At 40.3% G+C, this 23,762-nt stretch overlaps 1 protein-coding gene across 1 annotated transcript; it reads right to left on the reverse strand.

Annotated features, from left to right (window-relative positions):
* Positions 1–7,793: 7,793 nt before the first annotated feature.
* LOC137260002 (acetylcholinesterase-like) lies at positions 7,794–20,691 on the reverse strand. Its single transcript, XM_067797683.1, has 4 exons — positions 20,312–20,691; positions 11,751–13,235; positions 11,302–11,465; positions 7,794–8,205 (listed from the first exon to the last, which is right to left on the reverse strand). Exons 1-4 carry the CDS (start codon positions 20,401–20,403, stop codon positions 8,060–8,062), a joined length of 1,887 nt encoding a protein of 628 aa, XP_067653784.1. The 5' UTR covers positions 20,404–20,691; the 3' UTR covers positions 7,794–8,059.
* Between the last annotated feature and the right edge of the window lie 3,071 nt (positions 20,692–23,762).

The following is a 23,762-nucleotide window of genomic DNA, read 5'->3' on the forward strand; positions in this document are numbered from 1 at the left end:
CTGACATCCTTAGCGAAATTTATAAATTAACATTATTATGCAAAATGGTAAACCATATGGCTCCTGACTATCTTTGTGATCTTGCTCCAGGGAATGTTTCCGATAACAGTAACTACAATCTTCGGAATGATGACAACTATCAGATTACAGAATGTATAAGATGCAAATCTACTAACTATGCATGCCAAATCGTTTTTGCCCGATACAACTAAACTGTGGAACGAACTACCTATAAATGAGACAAACGCTTCCTCTGTTGGGCTGTTTAAGAATCTAATCAGACCACCACGTAATACCAACATAATGTTCAATCTAAATACTGGTTGTCGATTCTGTCAAAAAATACATTTAAATACATACAAGATTGGGATGTAGTGACGACAAGGTGACAGGCATAATCGTTTCACCTCTGATAATGCTTCTTGCTCCTGCTCACAAAATTATGAAAATGTACTCCACTATTTTCACATGTGTCCTAAATGTGATAGCATTAGAAACAATTCATATGTTTATGTTAAACGTTTCTCTCTGTGGCATGTGCTAAGTGGTGATAATTCAGTATCACATCAGACGAATATGGGTATTCTACGCTCTGTCCAGGGATTCACTATTGCATCAAAACGATTTCACATATAAGGTTGTGCAGTTTATATTATTTTCTTATTTGTATCAACTGGCCACGAAACAAGACCAAGATAAATTGTTGACAATGATGTTTGATATTATTCAGAGATAGCTTGTTATAACTATATATCACGTTCATGTGCAACATTGTGCCTAAATGTAAACCTGCACATGTATTACGGAGCGGCATTAATATGAGGCAATTAGTCTTGTTGGCCAATCCCGTTCTTCTTGAATGGAATAAATTATGTTTATACAACATGTGCAGCAGAATGCCATTTGTATAACACACCTACCTTGTACCTGACTCTCCAAGAGTGCTCTGGACACAGCTAGTGTACAAGCTCTCGTAAACAACGAACACTTGCTTGGCAACAATCTGAAGGCCTCCGTGTAGTGTAGGTAATTGACTGGCCTGTTTGCAGGCACGTGTAGCCTCCGTCCTCAATTCAGGATATACGATATGGTCAGCAAGACATGGGGATTGGGGGTAGGGGAGTATGTTCCTGACCAGCCTGTCTCCGGACATATGCAACTTCCGTCCTAAAGGTTACACGTTATAATCTGTCGTAACAACACTGTTGTCCACTGTTATCCATAGTCGTGGGTAATTCTGCTGATACTCGCTTCCTTTGACGGTTTGATACCCACAAAATGTCATTTTGCATCAATTAAATACCTTACCTCGCTGATGTGCTCTAAGCACTATGTGTGTACACTTCGACATGCTGTTTAACCAGTAATGCATGAATGATGAAGGCTCAAGCTACACGCACTTTGCCCGACCTCCGATGTGATTGTAACAGATTAGTATTCTTGGAGCGCCGACTGGACCGCTATTAGGGAGAAACACTCACTTCATGACCCCTGTATGACCCCTGAGCTTTATTCTCCAGTCAGGTAAGCGCTTGCCACAAATTGATCTGTGTAGAAGTTCGTAAACTGTATTTCAACGCTCTAGCAAGCTATACATATGTGACAGTAGAAGTCAGGCAATGGGGTACTGACATTTCTTCTTGTAGTTATCAGCAACGATCGCCATGTGTAAAGGATAAGCAATAGGACATTGTAGGAATAGCAGAGACACATTTAAAAGGTCACGCTGACCTGACATTGTCAGGCTGTACATGGTATGGACAGAACAGAAAACTAGTTCACCGGTCGGACAAGACTGGATCCGGGGATGTTGGATTCTTTATAAAGAATGAACTTTTGCATGCTTTTAATATCGATGTGCTTATTGATGCGTACGAAGGTATTTTATGGATAAAACTTGTGCACAAATTGTCGTCTGCTATAATGTCTGTGTTTGTTACTTACTTCCAGAGAACTCTTCTAGAGCGTGTAATGTGAATGATTTTTATGATACGCTAGCTACTGATGTTTTTTACTCTCCAGAAAACCAGGACAATTGTACTGTGTGGTGATTTTAACAGTCGTGTCGGTAATCAGGGTGATTCATAGCAGGTATTGATAGTGTTCCAGAAAACGGAACAATTGTTCTGTGTGGTGATTTTAACAGTCATGTTGGAAATCAGTGTGATTTCCTATCAGGTATTGATAGTGTTCCAGAAAGGGACGTGGTACATTAAACTGAGGACAGATAAGGTGCCCTATTATGTGATTTCCTGATTAGAAGGAACAGGTGTATTCTGAATGGAAGGAATAATGGTATCAATGGCTTTACATCAGTATCTACCCGTGGACGTGCTGTTGTGGATTGCTGTCTTATCCCATACGAAGATCTGCTCCTATATTCTAACTTCAGTGTAGAAGAGGTTAGCTCAGTGGGGACGCGTTCATGTGCTGGAGTGGACCCCCCAGCTGTACCAGACCACTCACAGTCAACCTGGACTCTGGACATACAGAACACTGTCAACATATCTCAGCAGAGCGAGACACTCGGACAGTTCACCAGGTACAACGTGGAAAACATCCCGGCTGAGTTTATGACCAGTGAACACAATGGTCAGGCCCTGGAGTCACTTATTACAAACTAGGATCGGGTATTAAATCACAAGAAAACATAGTTGAATGGATTTTGCGTATGTGGTAAACAGGTAATGTCAGAGAAACTGCCAATTAATCAGGTTAAGATTAAACAAGATTATGTTTGATTTAAACATATTTATTCGTGAAAAACGAATGGATTGGCAAACAAGCTAAAAGCTTATGTTAATGCCTTTCCAATGCATTTTACAAAAGTAAATAACCAAAGTTCTAATAGAGGATAGTCACATGACAAACTAGTTAATGGTTGATGTTTCAAAAACAACCAATATATTTCTTAGAGCTAGTATTTCTCAACCACATTTAGTATCATATCTACGAGAATCAATGACGAAGAGGTAGACAGATTTTAAGATGGCTAGATTATCAAGACCAGATAGTTCACTATTTCCATATAAGATTGTTTTTAAGCTGTATCCATGTTTGTAATATTCTGCATCATTTCTTAGTACAGTGTAATTAGGACAGACAAGCAGATAGTGTTGGGTAACTTCACTGTAATTTTTCTAAAGCGGTATTCTGAGCAGAGGTGCAGTTGTCCCAGACGTGACTGCAATAGTCAAATAACGGCAGAATGAAAGACTGGTACATAATCTGAAGTGACCTACGTGATAAACGATATTTCAAACTTCTCAAGCAGTTTATCATAGGAGTAACTCTATCTACAATATTATTAATATTGAGCAGCCCAATTAGCATCCTTTTGAAATATAAGACCTAAGTGTTTATGTTCATCAACTTCATTTATAGGAATCCCTTGCATAAGTAAAGAGGGTCTGTAACTGGCAATCCGTTTTCTGCTAAACTGAATTGTTTACGTTTTCTAGGGGTTGAATTTCACTTGCCATTTATTCGCTCAAGTTGATATTTTTTTTGTAAATCGTCATTAAGACTGTTTGCTGTTAAAACAGGATCTTCTATTATTACGTACAAAGATGTGTCATCAGCAAAAAGACAACATGTTACAATCAATATTGTCTACAAGGTCATTAATATATGTTAAGAATAATAGAGACCCTAGAACTGAACCCTGATGAACTCCCGCCAACACAGGAATATATTTTGAGTTATATCCATTTATAAGTACCTTCTGGACTCTGTTACTTAAACAACTACTTAGCCATACTATCACTTTACCACTGATTACAAATGTCTGTAATTTGTTTAAAAGTCCCCTATGCCATACTTTGTCAAATGCTTTACTTACATCACAGAACACTGCTCTTACTTCTTTACCTTCATCCAAAGCAATAAAATTGTACACATCCATTAACTGATAAGCCGTAGAATCACCAGGAATAAATCCAGATTGCATTGTACTAATGATAGTATTATCTCTAAAATAATTAAACAAGTATTTATGGACACACTTTTCGAAAACTTTAGATACGCAACTGGAAAGGGCAACAGGTCTGTAGTTGCCACATTCATTTACTGAACCCTTCTTGTGTAGCGGAATTACCGATACCTTTGTCCATATCTTAGGAAAAACCGCTGCGTGAACAGATTTGTTAAAAATCTCACACAGGGGAAATGATAATTTAATTATAGCACTGAGCTTAAGAAAGGTATTTCCAATTCCATCTGGGCCTGTAGCTTTTCTAGTGTTTAGAGAAAGCAATATGTCTTGGACATCTCGCTGTGATAACTCAATACAGTCTAATCTACCTCATGTTTCAAGAGAAAGATACACAATGATTCATTATTTGACTTAGATGGATTATTCTCTTATTTCGATCAGATTAATTGGTAAAATATGTTGGATATAACCGATATCGATTCTTTAGTGAACAGGTTTACAGATTTGTTTATTACATACTTGCGATAGATTTAATCCAAATAAGACTGTAACAGTTAGAAATATTTTCAGAAATTAGAGAATATTATCAATAATAATTGTGATAGTAAGACATGGTGGCGTCTGATAAAATCGTATCTTAGAAGAAAGGAAACATGTATATCATTTCCACCTATATCACACGAAAATGTAACATACGAGGATCCAGAATCAATAGCAAACATCTTAAATAATTTTTTTGCGAGTCAATCTACTGTCCCAGATCCGGATCGCCCGCTTCCTCCCCCAGTTATGATAACACAAGATTAAGTTTGCTGTTGATAACAAGAAACGTCGAGTGGTAGATGATCTTGTTGTTCCGACCGAAAGTGAAGCGGACCTTCAAGCCTTACTGGATGTTCGTGGTACAGTGACAACCAGCTGAACATTAATACGTACAAGTCCAAGATTATGCATTTCCGTGTCCCATTAACCCAGTTTCAGTTTTTATGTGGTGACGTCACACTGAGTACTGCGGACAGGTACTGTTATCTAGGGCTCGTGCTTCATGAACACCAGGATCTTTATGTGTCACCAAAAGTAGGAGTTCAGTCTGCGAGCCGTGCACTGGGACTTTTAATTGCAAAAAGCAAGCAGCTTGGAGGCATGAATTACAAGGTTCTTACAAAGTTATACGACAATGTGGTCAAACCTGTCATCACTTAACGCAGACTACAAGACTATCCATATATAAAAGCTATACAACACAGGGCTGGACGTTTCTTTTTAGGCGCTGGGAAGTGCACTCCTACAGATGCAGTGTTAGGAGATTTAGCGTGGAAACCTGTATCTATCGACCAGAAGGAAGCGGCCCTAAGACAGTGGAAGAGGTTTGTCACAATGAGCAACTTGCGATTAAATCAAAAAAGTATTCCTATGGAGCGAGATGTGTATGGCTCGTAATTGCAAGAACTGGAACTTCAAGATTCATAAACTGTTTCAAGATAATGGGTGTAGACATCTTTGCAATACACAGTCTATATTGCGATAGAAATGATATCACATAACCTTTTTACTTCTTTTGAAGCTGAGTGGGAACAACGTGTTAAAAACAATGCCGGCAAAAAACTAACTTACATGCTCTTTAAACAAGACAACAGAGTTGAACACTATGTGCAGCTAGCGTTACAGACCTATCATCGCAGTGCACTGGCCAAGTTCAGAAGTGGAGTGGCTCCTGTCAGGATAGAGGCAAGTAGATACGAACCTGCAACCTGTGTCATAATCAAGTCGGTGAAGATGAAGCACATGTTATTTTAAACTGCCCCGTGTACGATTACTTACGTTATAATTTGTTAAAGGAGGCATCGGTTACTGATAAGGATTTTAATACGTTGTGCGACATGGATAAATGTGCGGGGGGGTACTCCTTTAAGAAGAAAGATTATATTTTATGTGCCAAAACCTGCAATAGTATTTTAAGGAGAAGAAAATATATGTTTTATCACTAGCCTGTATAACGCATACCGTTTTAAGTCCTTTTAATGCAATCATAGTCTCTCATAACTCCAAAAGGAGTGGTTTGTTTATATTTTATTTCATATTTTATGTGAATGTATATGCTTTTATATATTGTATTTTATTGTATACGCAAAGTGAGACTTTAATAAATTATCTATCTGTCTGTCTGCGATACCTGAGTACTACACATCTTATGAAGTCCGTCACACCTCACTTTGCCGGACAGCTGATGTGATGATAACGGATTAAGATCAGCGATGATTAGTTGTCACCCATAGTTTCATTTGGGGACATCAGCGTTTGGCAGGCTGAGTTCAAAGTCACAGACTACGCCGGGCAGTCCAGCTGCCACACTGAGCAAGGCCCCACCCTGTGAAACTGGACGGAAAACATTTCTGAAAGAGCGCCTCTAAAATCACCTCAACCTGTTTACGCACACTGCAATACATTATTAGATTTCCCTGTATCCATATGAAGCATTGGATAGGGTATCAGATCAGCCACCCTGTGTGAATCAAACGATTCCAATCTTGCATCTTGCTGTTTTTTCTCTTAGGTATTGTCTTAGTGAAGTCGCCGCGATGTAATCCCCATTCTTAATATTCACAGGGACTACATTTGAACGTTTTATCAAAATTTAATTTACTTATTGGAAAAAGAGTCAAATATTTTCGTAACCATTTCTGGATTTTGCAGATGACACAAGGAAATAGATCTAGTGTCATCACCCTTCAATCGATGTCCATTCGCAAAACGCCGATAGTTTCCGTGTATCATTCGTCATTTAATGTTATTCAAGATAAAACGGTAACTGCAACGAAGTACCGAATGAGTTGCCATTGGAAGCGGGGTGTAATGCCATGTACCTCTCTTGTACACGGGTTGCATTGAAAATAATAGAAGAGCTCTTAGCCAATCAAACATCGACATTTATGTGTGAGGTAGGACAACATTCTATGATAGTTGTTATTACAATGAACATACCCTTTGTCACTGAATGTTGAGGGACAGATGTAAGCTGTGAAATGACTGCAATTAATTGAATATTTTGAAAAGTTCAAGGACATTCCATATGCGCCAGATCAATCACCTTTGCGATAGGAAGCATTTGGCTTGTCTGAGTAGGTAACTGGTGTATTCACTTTAATTGAAAATCTATGTTTTTGTTGACTAGGCTGAGTGCATTGTGTGCAAACGTCTACAAGTAAATGGCGCATATGCCACCTGGATAGTCCAAGCAGACGATGTATCTGTCAGTTTCTTTCCCTGACGTGATATAGTGTATCTATTAGTTGACCTGCCTGACCTGATATAGTGTATCTATTAGTTGACTTGCCTGACCTGTTAATGCATCTACAACTTAACTTACCCGAGTTATATCTACAAGTTGACTTACCTGAGCTGACTGTGTATCTAAGAGCTGAGTTGCCTAAGTTGATTGTGTATCTAAGAGTTGTGTTGGATATTTTGTGAATGATTTTGCTAGGCTATGAAGAGATCTGTTTATTTGTTGTGGTACGCTATGATCATTTTAGAAAGGGTTATCCCCCTTGAGACATCTGTGCCCTTTTGAAAATTACAACGAAAAACAGCTGGCTGGCAAGGAAGGAATACATCGTGACGTTTTGACTGTGAATGTGAGTGAAGTTAACGCAGATTAGCACATCATCGTGTCAGGATGTCAGTAGTGTATTTCTTGTGTATCAGTCGCCAAAATAAACCCTAATTCACAGCCGCATTTCTGAATTCGTCACATTCTCTCACGAACAAGTAGATTTGCCTATGCTAATAACGTATCTAAGAGATTCACAGCACAGTGTGCCAATGTAACCTTAATATGGAAACGTTAGGAACGGCAGAATACAGGTTATCTGTTTATTGAGAGGTGTGTAGAGTGTGGTGAAAATGATAGCTCTTGTTACTAATAAATCAACAATATAGTGACCCGTAAGGATCCGGGTTGGAATTGGTCTTCAGTAACTCATGATGGTTGAAATAAGCGACTAACGGAATCGGGTGGTCAGGCTCACAGACTTACTTGACACATCGTCATTGTATCCCAGATCGTAGATCGATCACCTGTAGGTGATCACTGGATTGTCTGTACCCGACCCGATTACCTACAGATCACAGCCATATTGATGGAATGTTGCTGAGTGCGGCGTTAAACAACAAACTGACAAACAACACGGTAAAGGGTGTCGCAACATTCATGCGGTGTGACGAGTTCACTTTCATCCCTTCTGTGCAGTGCTCCTGCCCGTCCGCTCGGTCTGAAACACATTAGTGTGACTCATGATTTACCTGACTGCAGTTCACATGCATCCCCGCAGAGACAAAATATCAAAGCTGTACGAACATAAATGTATGACTGCAGAAATGATATATCAGCCTGGCGATATCAGGATGGACGTATCAACATATCGATATGTATATATTAAGATAAACATAAGCAATGAATGTAGTGATATGAATATGTAAACTTGAACATACAGGTATGACCATATTGGTATGTAAGTGTCAGAATGAATTGATATCGATGGCTCTGTCACATATGACCATACCTGTATGCCCACATTGATAGAAATGTGTAAATAGGACCGTATAGATATAAAATAATTGATAAAACTGACGTTTTTGATATCACTCTATCACATGGCCATACATGTATTCCCACATTGATAGGAATGTGTAAATAGGACCGTATAGATATGAACAAATTGATAAGAAGTGACGTTATTGATATCACCCTATCACATGACCATACATGTATGGTCACATTGATATGAATGTATAAATAGGACCGTATAGATATGAGCTAATTTATAAAACTGACGTTTTTGATATCACTCTATCACATGACCATACCTGTATGGTCACATTGATAGGAATGTATAAATAGGACCGTATAGATATGAGCTAATTTATAAAACTGACGTTTTTGATATCACCCTATCACATGACCATACCTGTATGGTCACATTGATATGACTGTATAAATAGGACCGTATAGATATGAGCTAACTGATAAAACTGACGTTTTTGATATCATATGATCATAAAGGTATGAACATGTCGATATGGGATGCCACCATGAAGATACTGATATGAATACCATAACCATTTAGGTGTAAGTGAATGAGTGAGTGAGTATGGTGTCATTCTGTTTTAAGCAGTATTCCGGCAATACCAGAAACGGCCTCCACACCTTGTACAAGGATTGTCAGCGTGACGAGTGGTCACTTTAACCAATAGGCTACCCCACTGAACCACAGATATATGTGTAGGCATATTGATATGGCTGTGCCACTAAGACCAAACAGGATGAATATGCATGTGCCAGCACCGTTGACATGACAGCAAAGCTTATGTCCATGTATCTCGGCCCTTGATCTAGGTTCACGAGATGACACAAATCATGTTCCAGTCTTTTGAAGGTTTGATTTCAAACAAGAAGGCTCCAATTATTTACAAGCCCACGATCACTGGGAAGAAGTGACAATGAAACAATTGCCTGGTCAAGATAAGTATGAAAGGAAGAAAACAGTGTGGTGTTTGAATCTATGTATAAAGAGTTTAACATATATTTGATGGTTAAGGATGCAGTTGATCTCCTAATGTCGTCATTCCAATAACATTTGTGAAACTGGGAGACAGTTGAGCATGCCAGATGGAATCAGAACCCAGATATCACCATATCAGTTCTAATTTCTCCTCCAAGCAGAAAACCCTCCTTCTTTATCTCCCAATATCAACAAAGCTGACTGTGGCGTGATCATCAACCTATTAACCCTATCATATAAGCTGGGGAACAATAAATCAACACGTTAACAAATAATAAATCGCCTGGACCCGATGGAGTTGTCATAGAATATCATAAAATTATAGAGTATTATTTTAGCCACAATTGCTGCCATTTTCAAGCAGATATTTGACAGTGGTGTATGTCCTACTGCTTGCAATAAAATAGTTTTCTCTATAACGTTTTCAGATGATGTGTCATCTGTAGTTTATTCAGCTGTTCAACTCAAAAAGAAAATAGATGGTTTGAAATTATGTTGCTTAGAAACGGGAGTGAAAGTGCCAACAACAGTGATGGTCTTTTAAAAAGTTATGAAAAGTGGACCTACGGTGGTGAAAACACTAAAGTTGTACACTTCCACAGATATATGGGCATTATGTTTACACCCAAATTGACATGAATATATGCCCAAAATGTTCCAGTGCTCTAAAGCTGTTATGGCTATAAAACATATCAAAGGACACTTACTGATATTCCATGTAAAGATTTACTATCTGAACTCATCACTTTCACTTGGAAAGGATTTTTATCATACTTCAGATGCAGTAACTTTAGAAGAGCTATTGACACTTGGAAGACATCAAGCTGCATTATATGAAGAAAGACTGTGTAGTACATATTGATGTTAATATATTCATAGAGCCAGGTTCTTTATTCTGGAGCTTCTCTCCAAGGCGACAACCGAGCAGGAACAACCAACTTCAAAATATTCTAGTGGCTTATTTGTTAACATCAAACGTTTATAATGTCAACACATGTACTTAGTGAACGTACAGTAAGTAATCCTGAACCTCTTGGGGTGTAATGACCTATGGACAAGCCACGTGTGTCCGTTCTCCAAACAACCCCGTATCACCAAACAACCCCATGTCCAAATGTGTGCTGCATCCATCAAATGTCCAGATCGTCACTGTTTCGCTGGATCGTGTTTAGATGTCATCAACCCTCCTTGATTATTCAACCCGAGTGACCATATTATTAAGCCATGATCAACAGTTTGTCCCTTTGCCAGTGCCTGTGTACAAGGTCCGTACCTCGCTGTCTTGCCACGTAGCCTTAGTAATCCTATACTACATTCATCCTACAATAGAACTGTCCCTTGTTACATGGTCTTAGTTCATTCTAACCTCTGACCGTTCAATCTCGCACCCCCAACCCCACCCTCACCTCCCACCTCCCCCACCCTCCAAGTCAAGTCGGTGCGTTCTGTCTTGATATTTACATTGACCCAAAACTCACTTACACTCCAAATACACTGCTCGGTGTCATTTGGTTTTGGACAACACTGCTACAAATGATAAATACATACAAAATGCTATTTATTCATTACTAAAACATATCTGTATCATTATTAAATAAAACCGGGAGCGTTAGAACATGCATTTATAAACATGGACTTTTCAATAGAAACATGCTGATATGGCTCTATCGAGGTCAACATACTGTGTAGTATTCATCATTTCAGTTGTCGATCTTCTTTTGTTGTCTGTCCTTTTTCAGTTAAATAAAAGAAGTATCAAAGTCACTTCTGAAACTATTAGAATGTACATTCCATCATAAACATTACCTTTTGAAATCATAGGTCGAATCCTGTTCATGAAGACACATTCGTGGTTGACTACCCCGTGTCGTGCTGCTAACTTGCTGCCCACGTCCAGAACCATATAGGAGAGATCAGTGTTGTCAGAGGCTGGCCAGTTCACCTTGACGGGGACAGGAGCGTTTGGGTCGCTGCAGAAACATGAACATTTAAAGACAGAAAGTATTGACCAGTATGTGGGAAAAAACGAACAGGTAATCTTGAAAGCTGTGTGTGATACGTGTGTTAAAGGACAACGTACACCAACGGTACATTTCTATGAAAATTAACTTATGAGAATACATTGTGTGGATACAAATTGTGTCATAATGTAAATTTCAGTCCGTGTGGAGGATCTTTCACTCAGTAAATCACTGATCAAATGGAATACAGTATGTCACGCATACAGTCTCAGACACACTGTATGATTCACTCACCCTGACTTGGCAAAGTTGGTCCAGTACGTCATGATGGTCCTGCTGAGTTCCATCTCCTCCTCTGTACATCCAAGAGACTTTTCCAGAACCCAGCCAAACACAAAGTCAAGCTCGTACGAATGGGGTGCTCCAATCCACTGTGGATATGGACTAATTGATAGTCGGTGATTAAAACTGTACACGTAGGTGGGGTTGTCAGGAGTGTACAATCTGTCAAACTCAAGATGAGGACACTTGTAATGACTATCTGTAGTCATACGAATCATGACATCAAGATAATCAGTGTCTTTTAGGGGCGCTTTCTGACTTTCATAAAACACGCGAACAGACTCTTCAATTTTCTTACCAGTAATAATGTCAGCCGAAAGAAGACTTTCATACTCTGACTGGCTTAAAATCAATGTTTCCGGTAGTGTGGTTACGTTTCTCATGTGCGGCAACATCATTGCCAAAAACAGTGCTGTCTCGTCTTCAGTAAACCCGTGCAATACACTGGTCTGCTTGATGGATCCACTGGACAGAAGAGACTTTGGCTCATCGGGGAGGAAGTGCCCATCCACAACTGGAACAAATGTAAGCCCTTCACCTAACAAACTAAGCTGAATATCTGCCATAGTTTGGGCATCTGCTGTCTTCATGCAGTCATAGATGTCTGCATCAGTTGAAGACGAAGGGCATTCAAGATGATTAGCAAACTTCTTTATTTTCTCTTTTGCTGTTTTAGGTACTGTGTATCCCCAACGGCAACTGAAGGTCCCACTCTGCGTGATCGCTCTGTCAAACACGTCACGAGACAGAGGTGACACCAGGTGATGACCCACGCTGACACCTCCAGCACTTTCTCCAAATATGGTCACTCGGGTTGGATCTCCACCAAAGTTGGCAATGTTGCCTTTCACCCATTGTAAGGCCAGTCGTTGATCCATCAAGCCCATATTCCCAGGGATCGTGTCTGGTCCAAGGTAGCTGAACCCTAGAGGTCCCAACCTGTAATTCATTGAAACAAAGATGACGTCATACTCTGCTGCAAGGTATTTTCCTTCATAAAGTGGCATTCGTGTAGATCCACTATTAAAAGATCCACCATAGATCCAGACCATCACTGTCAGATTGCCAGCATTATCTGATGGCGCCCACACTGTAAGATGAAGGCAGTCTTCACTGTAATCGTCTGGTATCTTTTTGTGCTCCTCAACTGCGCCATCAGCATCTTTAATTTGGATGCAGGATGGTGTTTGTTTTCGTGCATCTCTAACTTCCGGTCCCCATGGATCTGACGGTTCTGGGTATTTGAAGCGGAGATCACCCACAGGAGGCTTGGCGTATGGGATTCCATAGAATACGTCAAGAGACTTGCCCAACATTGACACTCGTTGTCCTAGAAGTGGGCCATTTAGAGTCGAAACTTTCTGTGTTTGCACAGTAGGCAACACTAGCAACAACGTCACAACCGTGGCAAGTGCAAGCCTCATCCCAGGACCCATTCTGAAACGACATAACAATTTCGCAAGTCAGCATATTTTGTTTCTGAATCACTTTCTAATCCAATATCTGAAGGGTTGGTGTGAATCCAACTGAGGTCCAACACGTAGCAAAGGCATTGTAAGTCCTCATGGTCCCTAGTATGGTGATCTATCGTCAGTTGTTGGCCATCTATAGTGTTAGTAAATAAAACAGTTTTAGATTTACATGCTAGTTTCAGACAAAATCTGTGATACTCGAGTTATTTTACAGTTTTTCGATGACTTATAATTTAACAACTTATCGTCACTATGTGGCTGAAATGTTGACGAGATGACGTAACATTGGAGCTCATCACTACTTGTGAATACATGACGCGTTTTATCAACTATACGGCGTCTCCTTGTAGGATCTAATATGTTTAGCAGAGACCATGAAACACGCTAGAATGAATGGTTCCACTGAGTTCAACCCAAACCCAAGACACTATGTGTGGTGTAGCTATAAATGCTATATATAATTTCTACGTTAATGGTATGGATCATCAATCAATACCAAGACTAAAAGCAAAGTGGATACAAATCGTGTGTAAAAATAAAAATACTTGTACCTGTTTATCGCGCAGGTAAAACGAAGTCTATTGGGAGTTAATAGATCAATCAATATGTAGTGCCATGGCCTTCAATGTGTCAACCACTATAGCGGCTGACTTTAAGCTTGATATCCTAAATGAAAATAATCATAAAATCGATACCTTGATGGTAATGTATGGGCTGAAACAGCTCTTTACCGAACCTACTAGGATCACACCCACTTTTAGAACATTGATTAATTTGTTGTTTCCATCAAATATTAACACCTCGTTATGTTATGTATGATCCAATACGTAGCCATAATTGTCCTACATTCGTAACTTTTAAGGACAATATTTCAAACAGTATTACTTTTATAAGGGCAATTAAAAGCTACAAAAAAATGATAAAGAGAGTTTCAGTTCCTTGGCAAGATACCATGTCATCTGACACAACTGATGAAGCCGCTGTCTCGTCCTCTGAGTCTTTCTTAGACATTCGTGATAAGCATATCCCAAACAAAATAAAAATACCTAATAGTCTATTGTGGATGGCAGGCGAAGTGCAGCGTTTCAAACGAAAACGTAACCGTGAACAGAAATAAATGGCATCAGAAATGATTCATTATTTCCTCCAATTAAACATGAGATTTTAGCGTACAATGATGAAGATAATATCATAACAAACATGGAGAACCTACCAGAGTTTAAGATAAAAACGGACGAGGGATTATCCTCCATCCCACTGATTTCCGATAAAGATATTTTACCTTCCATTGATGTCATTAAAGTAACCTGTCATGACGGTATCGGTAATCGAGTACTGAAACACAAGTTCTCTGGCAATTTCTGAACACAAGTTGCAAGGCAAATCTGTCAAGATGCCCTAGGCTGTTGTGTTCATTCGTTTAAATCAAACATGTTGCTGGTGTGTTTCATTACCATTGTTTTTCGCTGTTCTTTACAATGTTTCAGCTCACTCAAACTCAACCACCAGAGAATCAGTTGCTTCACTTCATGTTCCAACATATCGTTTGAAGCGACTTTGCATTTACAAAATTTACAAAAGTTGCATTTACCTGATAATATATGTCCTCACCAGATTTACGCCTATACATGACTATCAAATTTCAAGGTGTTCCCATATATTTTGTTTGAAGTATATGTATGTAATTAACTCAGAGACGGTAACGTATTGCGAAAATCTTCAGTCAGGATTTACAGCCAGATATTTACCATATTACCAACTGTAACTGATTTTATTGTTAAAGAATTACATAAAGAGTTTCGAAGGAAATAGGAGTGTTGTTTTTGTAACACAAGCCAGGCGTTCGATAAAATGTGGCACAGAGGAATCACGCAGAAATTCAAAGCTTATGCTTACGGGATTTGTGGCAAATTACTTTTATGGTTTAAAAGTTACCTGAAAGATGGAAGACAGCGTGTCTTAATCAGCGACTTCAATTCCGAATTAAAACCACAAGGTTCAGTCTTATTTTACTTAGTTTACATAGACGAGATTGTCGATGACAGTAAGAGTAATATAGGGTTATTTGCTGATGGCACTTAGCTCTAAGATAGCAGCACATGTCTGAATAATTATCTATCTGGTAGTGTCAGACAAGGCTAAAAAATGGCAAGTTGATTTGAATCTAAATGAAACGATCTCATTCATTTTAAGTATTTTACGAAACGGATAACAAATTATTTCCAGATTATTTATATAGTTTAGTTCCAGAAAACGTATCATCTGTAAGTGGATATAATTTCAGAAATAGTTCGGACCTACAAAATACTAAATGAGAAAAACTACTTTGAGCTCCAGATCGTTTATTCCTGACACGGTAAACATCTGCACCTTTCTCTCTCCCCAAACGCAGAATTTATTACACCAAACACCCCAATGTTAATTTTGAACTGTTTGAAGTATGGGTATCGGATGAAATGAATAAATATGTTTAAATCACGAGGATGTAGGTGCAAAACAGCATGCAAGTACGGAGACAAATGCGTAGGAGACATACCAGCCACCGGGAAATGGGTGAGCCTCAGCCATCACACACTGGAGGACCATCAGTCTGAAGGGCTCGTCTATGGATCCACTGGATCTCTACACTAAAGGTTGTACAACATGATGTTCATGAGTATACGGTGTGTGACGTCTCAGTGTGAGACGTCCCAACAGAGGAGCACAACACTAAAGGTTGTACAGCTTGATGCTCATGAACATACAGTGTGTAACGTCTCAGTGCATAACAGAGACGCGCCAACGGTGGATCACTACAATAAAGGTTGTACAACATGATGCTCATGAACATACAGTGTGTGACGTCTCAGTGCATAACATAGACGGACTAACAGTGGATCTGTACACCAAAGGGTTGTACAGCATGGTGCTCATGAGCATACAGTGTGTGACGTCTCAGTGCATAACAGAGACGCGCCATAGCATAACAGAGATGCCATAACAGTGGATCTGTACACTAAGGTTGTACAACATGATACTCATGAGCATACAGTGTGTGACGTCTCAGTGCATAACAGAGACGCGCCATAGCATAACAGATATGCCATAACAGTGGATCTGTACACTAAGGTTGTACAACATGATGCTCATGAGCAGACGGTGTGTGACTTCACAGTGCATAACAGAGACGCCCCAACAGTGGAGGAATAAAAGTTGGTATCCATAAAACCTGTCATGTTTTCTAAATGCCTGTCAAAAGCTTCGTACTTGGTACACGCCCTCGTAAACTCCAAACACCTACTGGCAACAGCCTGAAGGCCTCCGTGTGGAGTAGGTATTAGACGAACGTATTTGTCTGCAGGCATATGCAGTCTCAGTCCTCGAGGATGCGTGGTATAGTCTACAGTAGCAACACTGCTATCCTGTACGTATCTATATTGCAGGCAATTGCTTTGCAACAGCACAAACCTCCCGCGTTTGATAGACTATTGATCGGCCTACCAAGCGATAACTTCTGGATGGTTTTGAAATTCACCAGATTACCCTGTGTATTCTCGTATATCGTACCTGATCCCACATGAAAAATATGGACATGTTACGCACATACATTGTTAAACCGATGATGCATGGCACATTGACCTCATTTGTGCAAAAGTCACTGACAGTCAATGACCCGGCGATCTTCACCTGACGAGTAAATGCTTCTTAAGAGAGTGAATGTGTGCAGAACTGAGTGCGCAAAATTGCTTTAACGTTACGTCATGGGAGGGCGTGACGCGAGAGTTTTACTCACTCAATAACTCACTCATCTACTCACCCACTCAATCATTCAACCACTCACCCATACACCCAATCAACAACTCTACCACTCAACCACTTAATCACTCAACCTCTCAATCACTCAACCACTCTACCACTCTACCACTCAGCCGCTCTACCACTCTACCCCTCTACAGCTCTACCACTCAACCGCTCTACCACTCAACTACTCACCCACTCACCCACTCAACCACTCAACCGCTCAACCACTCTACCACTCAACCACTCTACCACTCTACCCCTCTACCGCTAAACCACTCAACCACTCAACCACTCTACTACTCCTCCGCTCTACCGCTCAACCACTCAAGCACTCTACCACTCTACCCCTTTATCACTCAACCACTTAACCACTTTACCACTCTACCACCCTTTACCAATCTACACTTCTACCACTCTACCACTCAACCACTCTACCACTCTACCATTCAACCGCTCTACCACTCAACCACTCAACCACTCAACCATTCAACCACTCAACCTCTCAACCACTCAACCACTCAACCACTCAACCACTCTACCACTCTACCACTCTACCATTCAACCAATCAACCAATCAACCTCTCAACCATTCAACCACTGTACCGCTCTTCAACTCTACCAATCTACCACTCTACTACTCTACCACTCAATCACTCTACCACTCAACCACTCTACCACTCAAACACTCAAACACTCAACCACTCTACCGCTCTATCACTCAATCACTCTACCACTTAACATCTCTACCATTCTACCACTAAACCACTCAACCACTCTACCATTCAACCACTCTACCACTCTACCACTCAACCTCTCAACCACTCAACCGCTCTACCTCTCTACCACTCAACCTCTCAACCATTCAACCGCTCTACCACTCTTCCACTCTACCAATCTACAACTCTACTAATCTACCACTCAACCACTCTACCGCTCTATCACCCAACCACTCAACCACTCAACATCTCTACCATTCTAACACTAAACCACTCTACCCCTGAACCACTCAACCTCTCAACCACTCTACCACTGAACCACTCAACCTCTTCACCACTCAACCACTCTACCACTCTACCACTCTACCACTCAACCACTCTACCACTCAACTACTGAACCTCTCAACCATTCTACCACTCAACCTCGCAACCACTCAACCACTCAACCACTCAACCACTCTACCACTCTACCACGCTACTACGCAACCAATCTGCCACTCAACCTGTCTACCAGTCAAACACTCTACCACACAACTACTGAACCTCTCAACCACTCTACCACTCAACTACTGAACCTCTCAATCATTATACCACTCAACCTCGCAACCACTCAAACACTCAACCACTCTCCCACTCAACCACTCAACCTCTCAACCACACTACCACTCACCCACTCAACCACTCAACCGCTCAACCGCTCAACCGCTCTACCGCTCTACCACTCAACCCCTCTACCACTCAACCTCTCAACCACACTACCATTCTACTATTCTACCACTCAACCACTCTACCGCTCTTCCACTCCACCACTCAACCACTAAACCACTCAACCACTCAACCACTCTACCACTCTACCACTCTACCACTCAACCACCCTACCACTCTACCATACTACCACTCAAACACACTACCACTCAACCACTTGCTTACGCACTCTAAACAGATTATCTCGTCGGACCTGTGATACTTCAGTGATTTAGGACCATGTCAATAACTGCAGATTTCGCCTGTGGAGTCAGGTATGAGGTAAAACGTGGAAAAAGACATTTTGTGGAATTTCATAACCACACAAACAGGGATTACTCCAAGAAGTAGCCCATTTAGAGATGACACGTTCTATGCAAAACTAGCAGCAACGTCAGGAGCGTCGCAAGTACAGGGTTATTCCTGTCCACAATATGAGACAACATAATTATTTCGCAAGTCACCGTATTTTGTTTCTAAATCCCTTTCATATTTCCATAATTATGATCATGCCTCCTTGACACATGACACGTGAGACCGATGACCCAGATTATGTAAGTTAAATTTAGGTTATCCCGCGAATGTGTTTTGAGGATTGTTGATGTCGTGAAATAAACGAGCTTTGCCACACATCATCAATCTAAACTCCGTGGAATGTACACAGATATGTGTGTAGTAATACGTTACGTCACAACCTCGGTGACACAATTTTCTACTGATCACTCAGTTCACTGCGCCAGGACATCTAGTTCCCAGTAACATATTATGTAATGGTACGTAATGATGCCAGGAAATCATAGCTTACGTTTGAAGAGAACAACGAACAGGTGCGGAACTTCACACCTTCAATTAACCTTTTGAATATCATATGTTCGAGTGACATAGTTTTGCTGAATTCCTGTGTCGTCTGCTCGCTACAAATGACAGTCGACCGGGAAACTGATGTTGCTATTTCGTAACCCTATGAATTTCTCTCTTGGCTTCGTAATCGACTCCATCTGTAATTTCCTGACATTTCTTGAATGAAAGCACTGACAGTACCGTAACCACGCCCGTCAGTCCGGCCATGATCGCCGGTAGATGGGCGTGACGCCATGTTTGTGTACACTGTAAAAGTAGTCTCTAAAATGTGCAAATGACTTCTCTAATTTGCATCAATATCAGTACAAGGCAGGATCAGCTTTCTACGAAAATCATGTTTTTGGATCCAGTGGATCTGTGCTCTAAAGGTTACACAACACGATGCACATTGCTTACATTGCTTACATGGACCTACCGTGTGTTACATGACGTCAAAATATTTAATGGAGAAGCAACAGTGAAGTTCTAATTAAAATATAGTGGCACATTTGATGTGAATATCACATAAACAGGTAATAATGACGAATGAACATATAAATAATTGAACACGTCTCACTATTCTTTAAGTATGGCTGGTGTCCGTGCCGGGGTTCAACTCAGTTCAGGGAACTCATGCTTGTGAACCAAGTGAACTCTAAATTTTCATTACTTTGCGTCCGACGTCCGAGTGAACTGTTAACCCAGGTGTACATATCCCTGACTACGTGTGAGTCGGAAGAGGGCTAACAGCCACATGGCATATACTGCCTGGCACTGTTGTGTAACAGGGGAACATTCCCAGAATGTTTGCATATTAGATAACGTTGACCCAAACACTACAAACATCAAGTATATTCACGGGAATTTCTTCAACTTTCATTGTCTGAAGTAGCATCTCGGCTCTGTAGGCTGGTTTACATTTCGGACACATACAACAGATCGTCATGTTAATCACACCTACCTGGTGCCAGCCTCTTCAGGTGTGCTCTGAATCTGCTTGTGTACACGCTCCAGTGAGCAACGCTTGCTTGGCAACAAGGTAAAGTCTGCCATGTTGGTAGGTGATTGATCGACCTGTCTGTCTGCAGGCACGCGTATGTAGTCTCAGTGTGCAAGGAAAACGTTTGGTATGGCGTAAGCGTTGGCTCCGATGTGCTGTAACTAGAAGGAGCCAGGCACCGGGAATCTGGGGACGGTTGGGTTACCGAGACTGGCGCCAAGTCTCCGTCCCAACACACCTTATCCCAGGCTGTGACTGGAGGTAACTCTGCTCCCCCCTGCCTCAACAGCTGTCTACATAAATCTCACTCCGTCTTCTCATATGAACAGAAAGATACTTACAGCGTTCTTCACTCAATTAAATTCACATGGAGTGCTTGTCGGAATGTTTTACGTGAATCGTCCTCGTGTTTTAACTCTAATAGCTCAGGGCGAAAGCGTGTTTTGTTACCATACACGGTGGCTAAACGAAGGGCATTTCTTCATTAACTTTCAAATTATATGACAAAATATAGAATTTAATTTCAATAGTAAGGTTTAACTTTGAATGTGCCGTTTGCCTGAGAATGTTTAGTGAATATCGTATTCGTATCGTTAATATATTATTATTCTTTTTAAGTATTTCTCGCCGCGAATTGCTGCAAAATCGCTGAGGCCCTCACTCACTCACTCACTCACTCATATCAACGATAGGTGAAATGTATGACTTGTTTACGATAGATGGAATGTATATCACCTCATTATGTTTTATAACAATCTTTATATCAATTCTGATTAATCCATGTAACACATTTTCTTGGCGTAATACAGTGTTTGTGGGTGTAGTATACGGACACACGTTCAACAATAACTGTCACAGGACTGGACTTACTTCAAAGTCTTGAATGTATTATTTTCTCATTGCGAAAAATGTCCGGCTTCCAAAAGTTTCATCCAGACGTCTTGCTATTTCTATAGTGAAGAGGCGAACATGTGAATTCCGATTAGTTTTTTTCAGATGATTTGATTTTGTGGGACTAAAGCATTGGTGTGTGTTTTGCCGCTACTTTTATGACAATGATGTATTGTTTGTTTCATGCGTAACAAACCTTCAGTGCAGTATAACTGTCTCTTGGTTTACTTCTTCGAGTCTCATTTAGGAGTTGATGTAATGTACCAGGCACTCGCTTCATAACGGTGTTAGTAACGACATCGAAACGTCGCTCATCGAAACGTGTGCATCCTTAGAACTATCTCCGTTGTGTCGTTTGATTTATATGGAGGAAGATATTGACCCAAACATAATATTTCAGCTTTCAATATAGACCATTGGTTTGTACAACAAGTAGTAAATTTAAGTGTAAATGTCCTATTCAGAATGCCGCGCAATAAAGTAAAAAGGTATCAGAGAATTCAAGGGGAAACACATGTGAGTATTCCGAAACTGTAAAGTGATTGCGTGAGTATGGGTTTACGTCGCTTTTAGCAATATTCCAGCAATATCACGACGGGGGGCACCAAAAAAGGACTTCACATATTGTACCACTAGGTTACAACACTACCCCTACTGTAAAGTGATGTAACTGTACTTAAATATAGGTGACGGGATCATATTGTTAGCATTAGCACGAACATGTATTGATGGGCGGGGTGACATATACGAAAGATGTGACTTTAGAATAAAAATAGTATACTGACAGAACCAAATAAAGGATAACAGAAAAAAAATAACTCAAGCGTTTCTTTAACGTTTCCAGTTTTGAATAGCGCTGGGAGGAAATGAGAATAAATAAAGAAACATTGCCATGATGTTCCCTTGTTTGTTTCCCTCAGTATATATGTTAATAAGCATATAAGACTAAATCGAGTTCTACTCTCTGTATTATCCCCTGGAGCAAATTGTAATAAAAGCGAAATTGTATTACAATTTGCGTATAACAATTTACTCCAGTATTTATAACAATTTTCGTTTTTATTACAATTTACGTCTTTATTACAATTTACGTTTTCATTACAATTTACGCCAAGGGTTAGCAAAATTTGCTACAAGTATTACAATTTACGTTTCTACGACAGTTTATGTTGTAAGAGCCTGAGTAAGTCTAGGTATCTCAACCCCAGACACCAGATAAAGAATAGCCCCGCCGTAACACAGCTGTTTTCGAAGGGGGATATAAATCAAAACACGGCATATGTGTTTCAGTTGACTGGCTCTTTTAAGTAGGGCATTGGCTGTTCATTGCGTGAGCCTTCCTTAAATGTGATACATTACACGATATGGTCTCTAGAAACAACTCCGTTCTCCACCATTATCTGTATTGCTGGCAATCGTGTTTAAACAACATGAAGGTGCTCGTGCCGGAGGGGATATCAGGCTATCGATATTTTAATGGTTTTGAAATTCAACAGAGAGTCTTTTTTCATCTCTTATCTCGCACCTGACCCCACTTGTGAAATCTGAACGCTACACGTCGTATGTGCAAATAGAACGCTGTTGAACCGTTGATTCCTCATAAGATAACCACATCTGTGGAAAATGTGTTTGGAACCCAGCCAGCTCAAAACGGGGTTGAGCAGCGGAGCGTGGTTGAACTCTTAATTGGAATTACCAAAGTGGGTTTCCTTATAGTCTGTATGTGTAGCACTAGCTATTCCACATGGCGCCCACTGGACTAGCTATAGCCTATCTTCTTGGAGTGGCATTTAGAAGTCGGTGTTATCAGGCAAGTGATAACGATGTTAGTACCTACACCGAAACGTCTCTCATATAAATATTTAAGATGCTGTATATCCGTAGAACTCTCCTCGTTTAATTAGCTACAGCCTCTCTTTGACCGTAGCAACGGTATAAGATGAAAAACATTCACTGTGTAACATTTCATTTGTAACAGATGTTTTAACAGCTCATTGCATTCACTGAACGGCTTTTCTAAAGAAGCATACAGATATCAATTTCCAGTATATTTCAGTGAACAATTTAGCTACATTTAGATGAATAACACTACTATGCTCAACAGTTCAATCAACATTTCTTAATCTAATAGGACAAGAGTTTTGTGACATTTGTAACAACATTTGATTGCATTGATTTAACGTCTATTTCAGCTATCAGTTTAGAAAGCATACAGATATTTCTTTTCCATAAACATATTTCAATGGACAATAAGTCATGTTTCCATAAATACCACAATTTTGTTATCATTCTCAATTTAACATGTCAGGGAACATTTCTTAATGTAACTATACGAGATGGGGTACAGCGACTACAAACAGCATGATGGCCAGGTGGTCATCACGGAGCTGCAGTCTTAACATCTGTGTTGGTGAAGTCTAGCCTAGTGGCTAAAGCTATCGCTCGTCACGCCCAAGTCCCTGGTTCGATTCCCCACATGGGTGCAATGTGTGAAGCCCACATGCGACGTACCCCGCAGTGA

The sequence above is a fragment of the Haliotis asinina genome, chromosome 13, assembly GCF_037392515.1.
Source record: "Haliotis asinina isolate JCU_RB_2024 chromosome 13, JCU_Hal_asi_v2, whole genome shotgun sequence".
Lineage (NCBI taxonomy): Eukaryota > Metazoa > Mollusca > Gastropoda > Lepetellida > Haliotidae > Haliotis > Haliotis asinina.

What these genes read in the sequence shown, in the direction of transcription:
- LOC137260002 (XM_067797683.1), bottom strand. Translation starts at nt 20,403, where the DNA reads ATGGCAGACTTTACCTTGTTGCCAAGCAAGCGTTGCTCACTGGAGCGT. An exon ending in CCTGAAGAGGCTGGCACCAG is followed by an intron (nt 13,236 to 20,311) that starts GTAGGTGTGATT and finishes ATGTCGTTTCAG; the next exon opens with AATGGGTCCTGGGATGAGGC. An exon ending in TCGACCTATGATTTCAAAAG is followed by an intron (nt 8,206 to 11,301) that starts GTAATGTTTATG and finishes AATGTGTTTCAG; the next exon opens with ACCGAGCGGACGGGCAGGAG.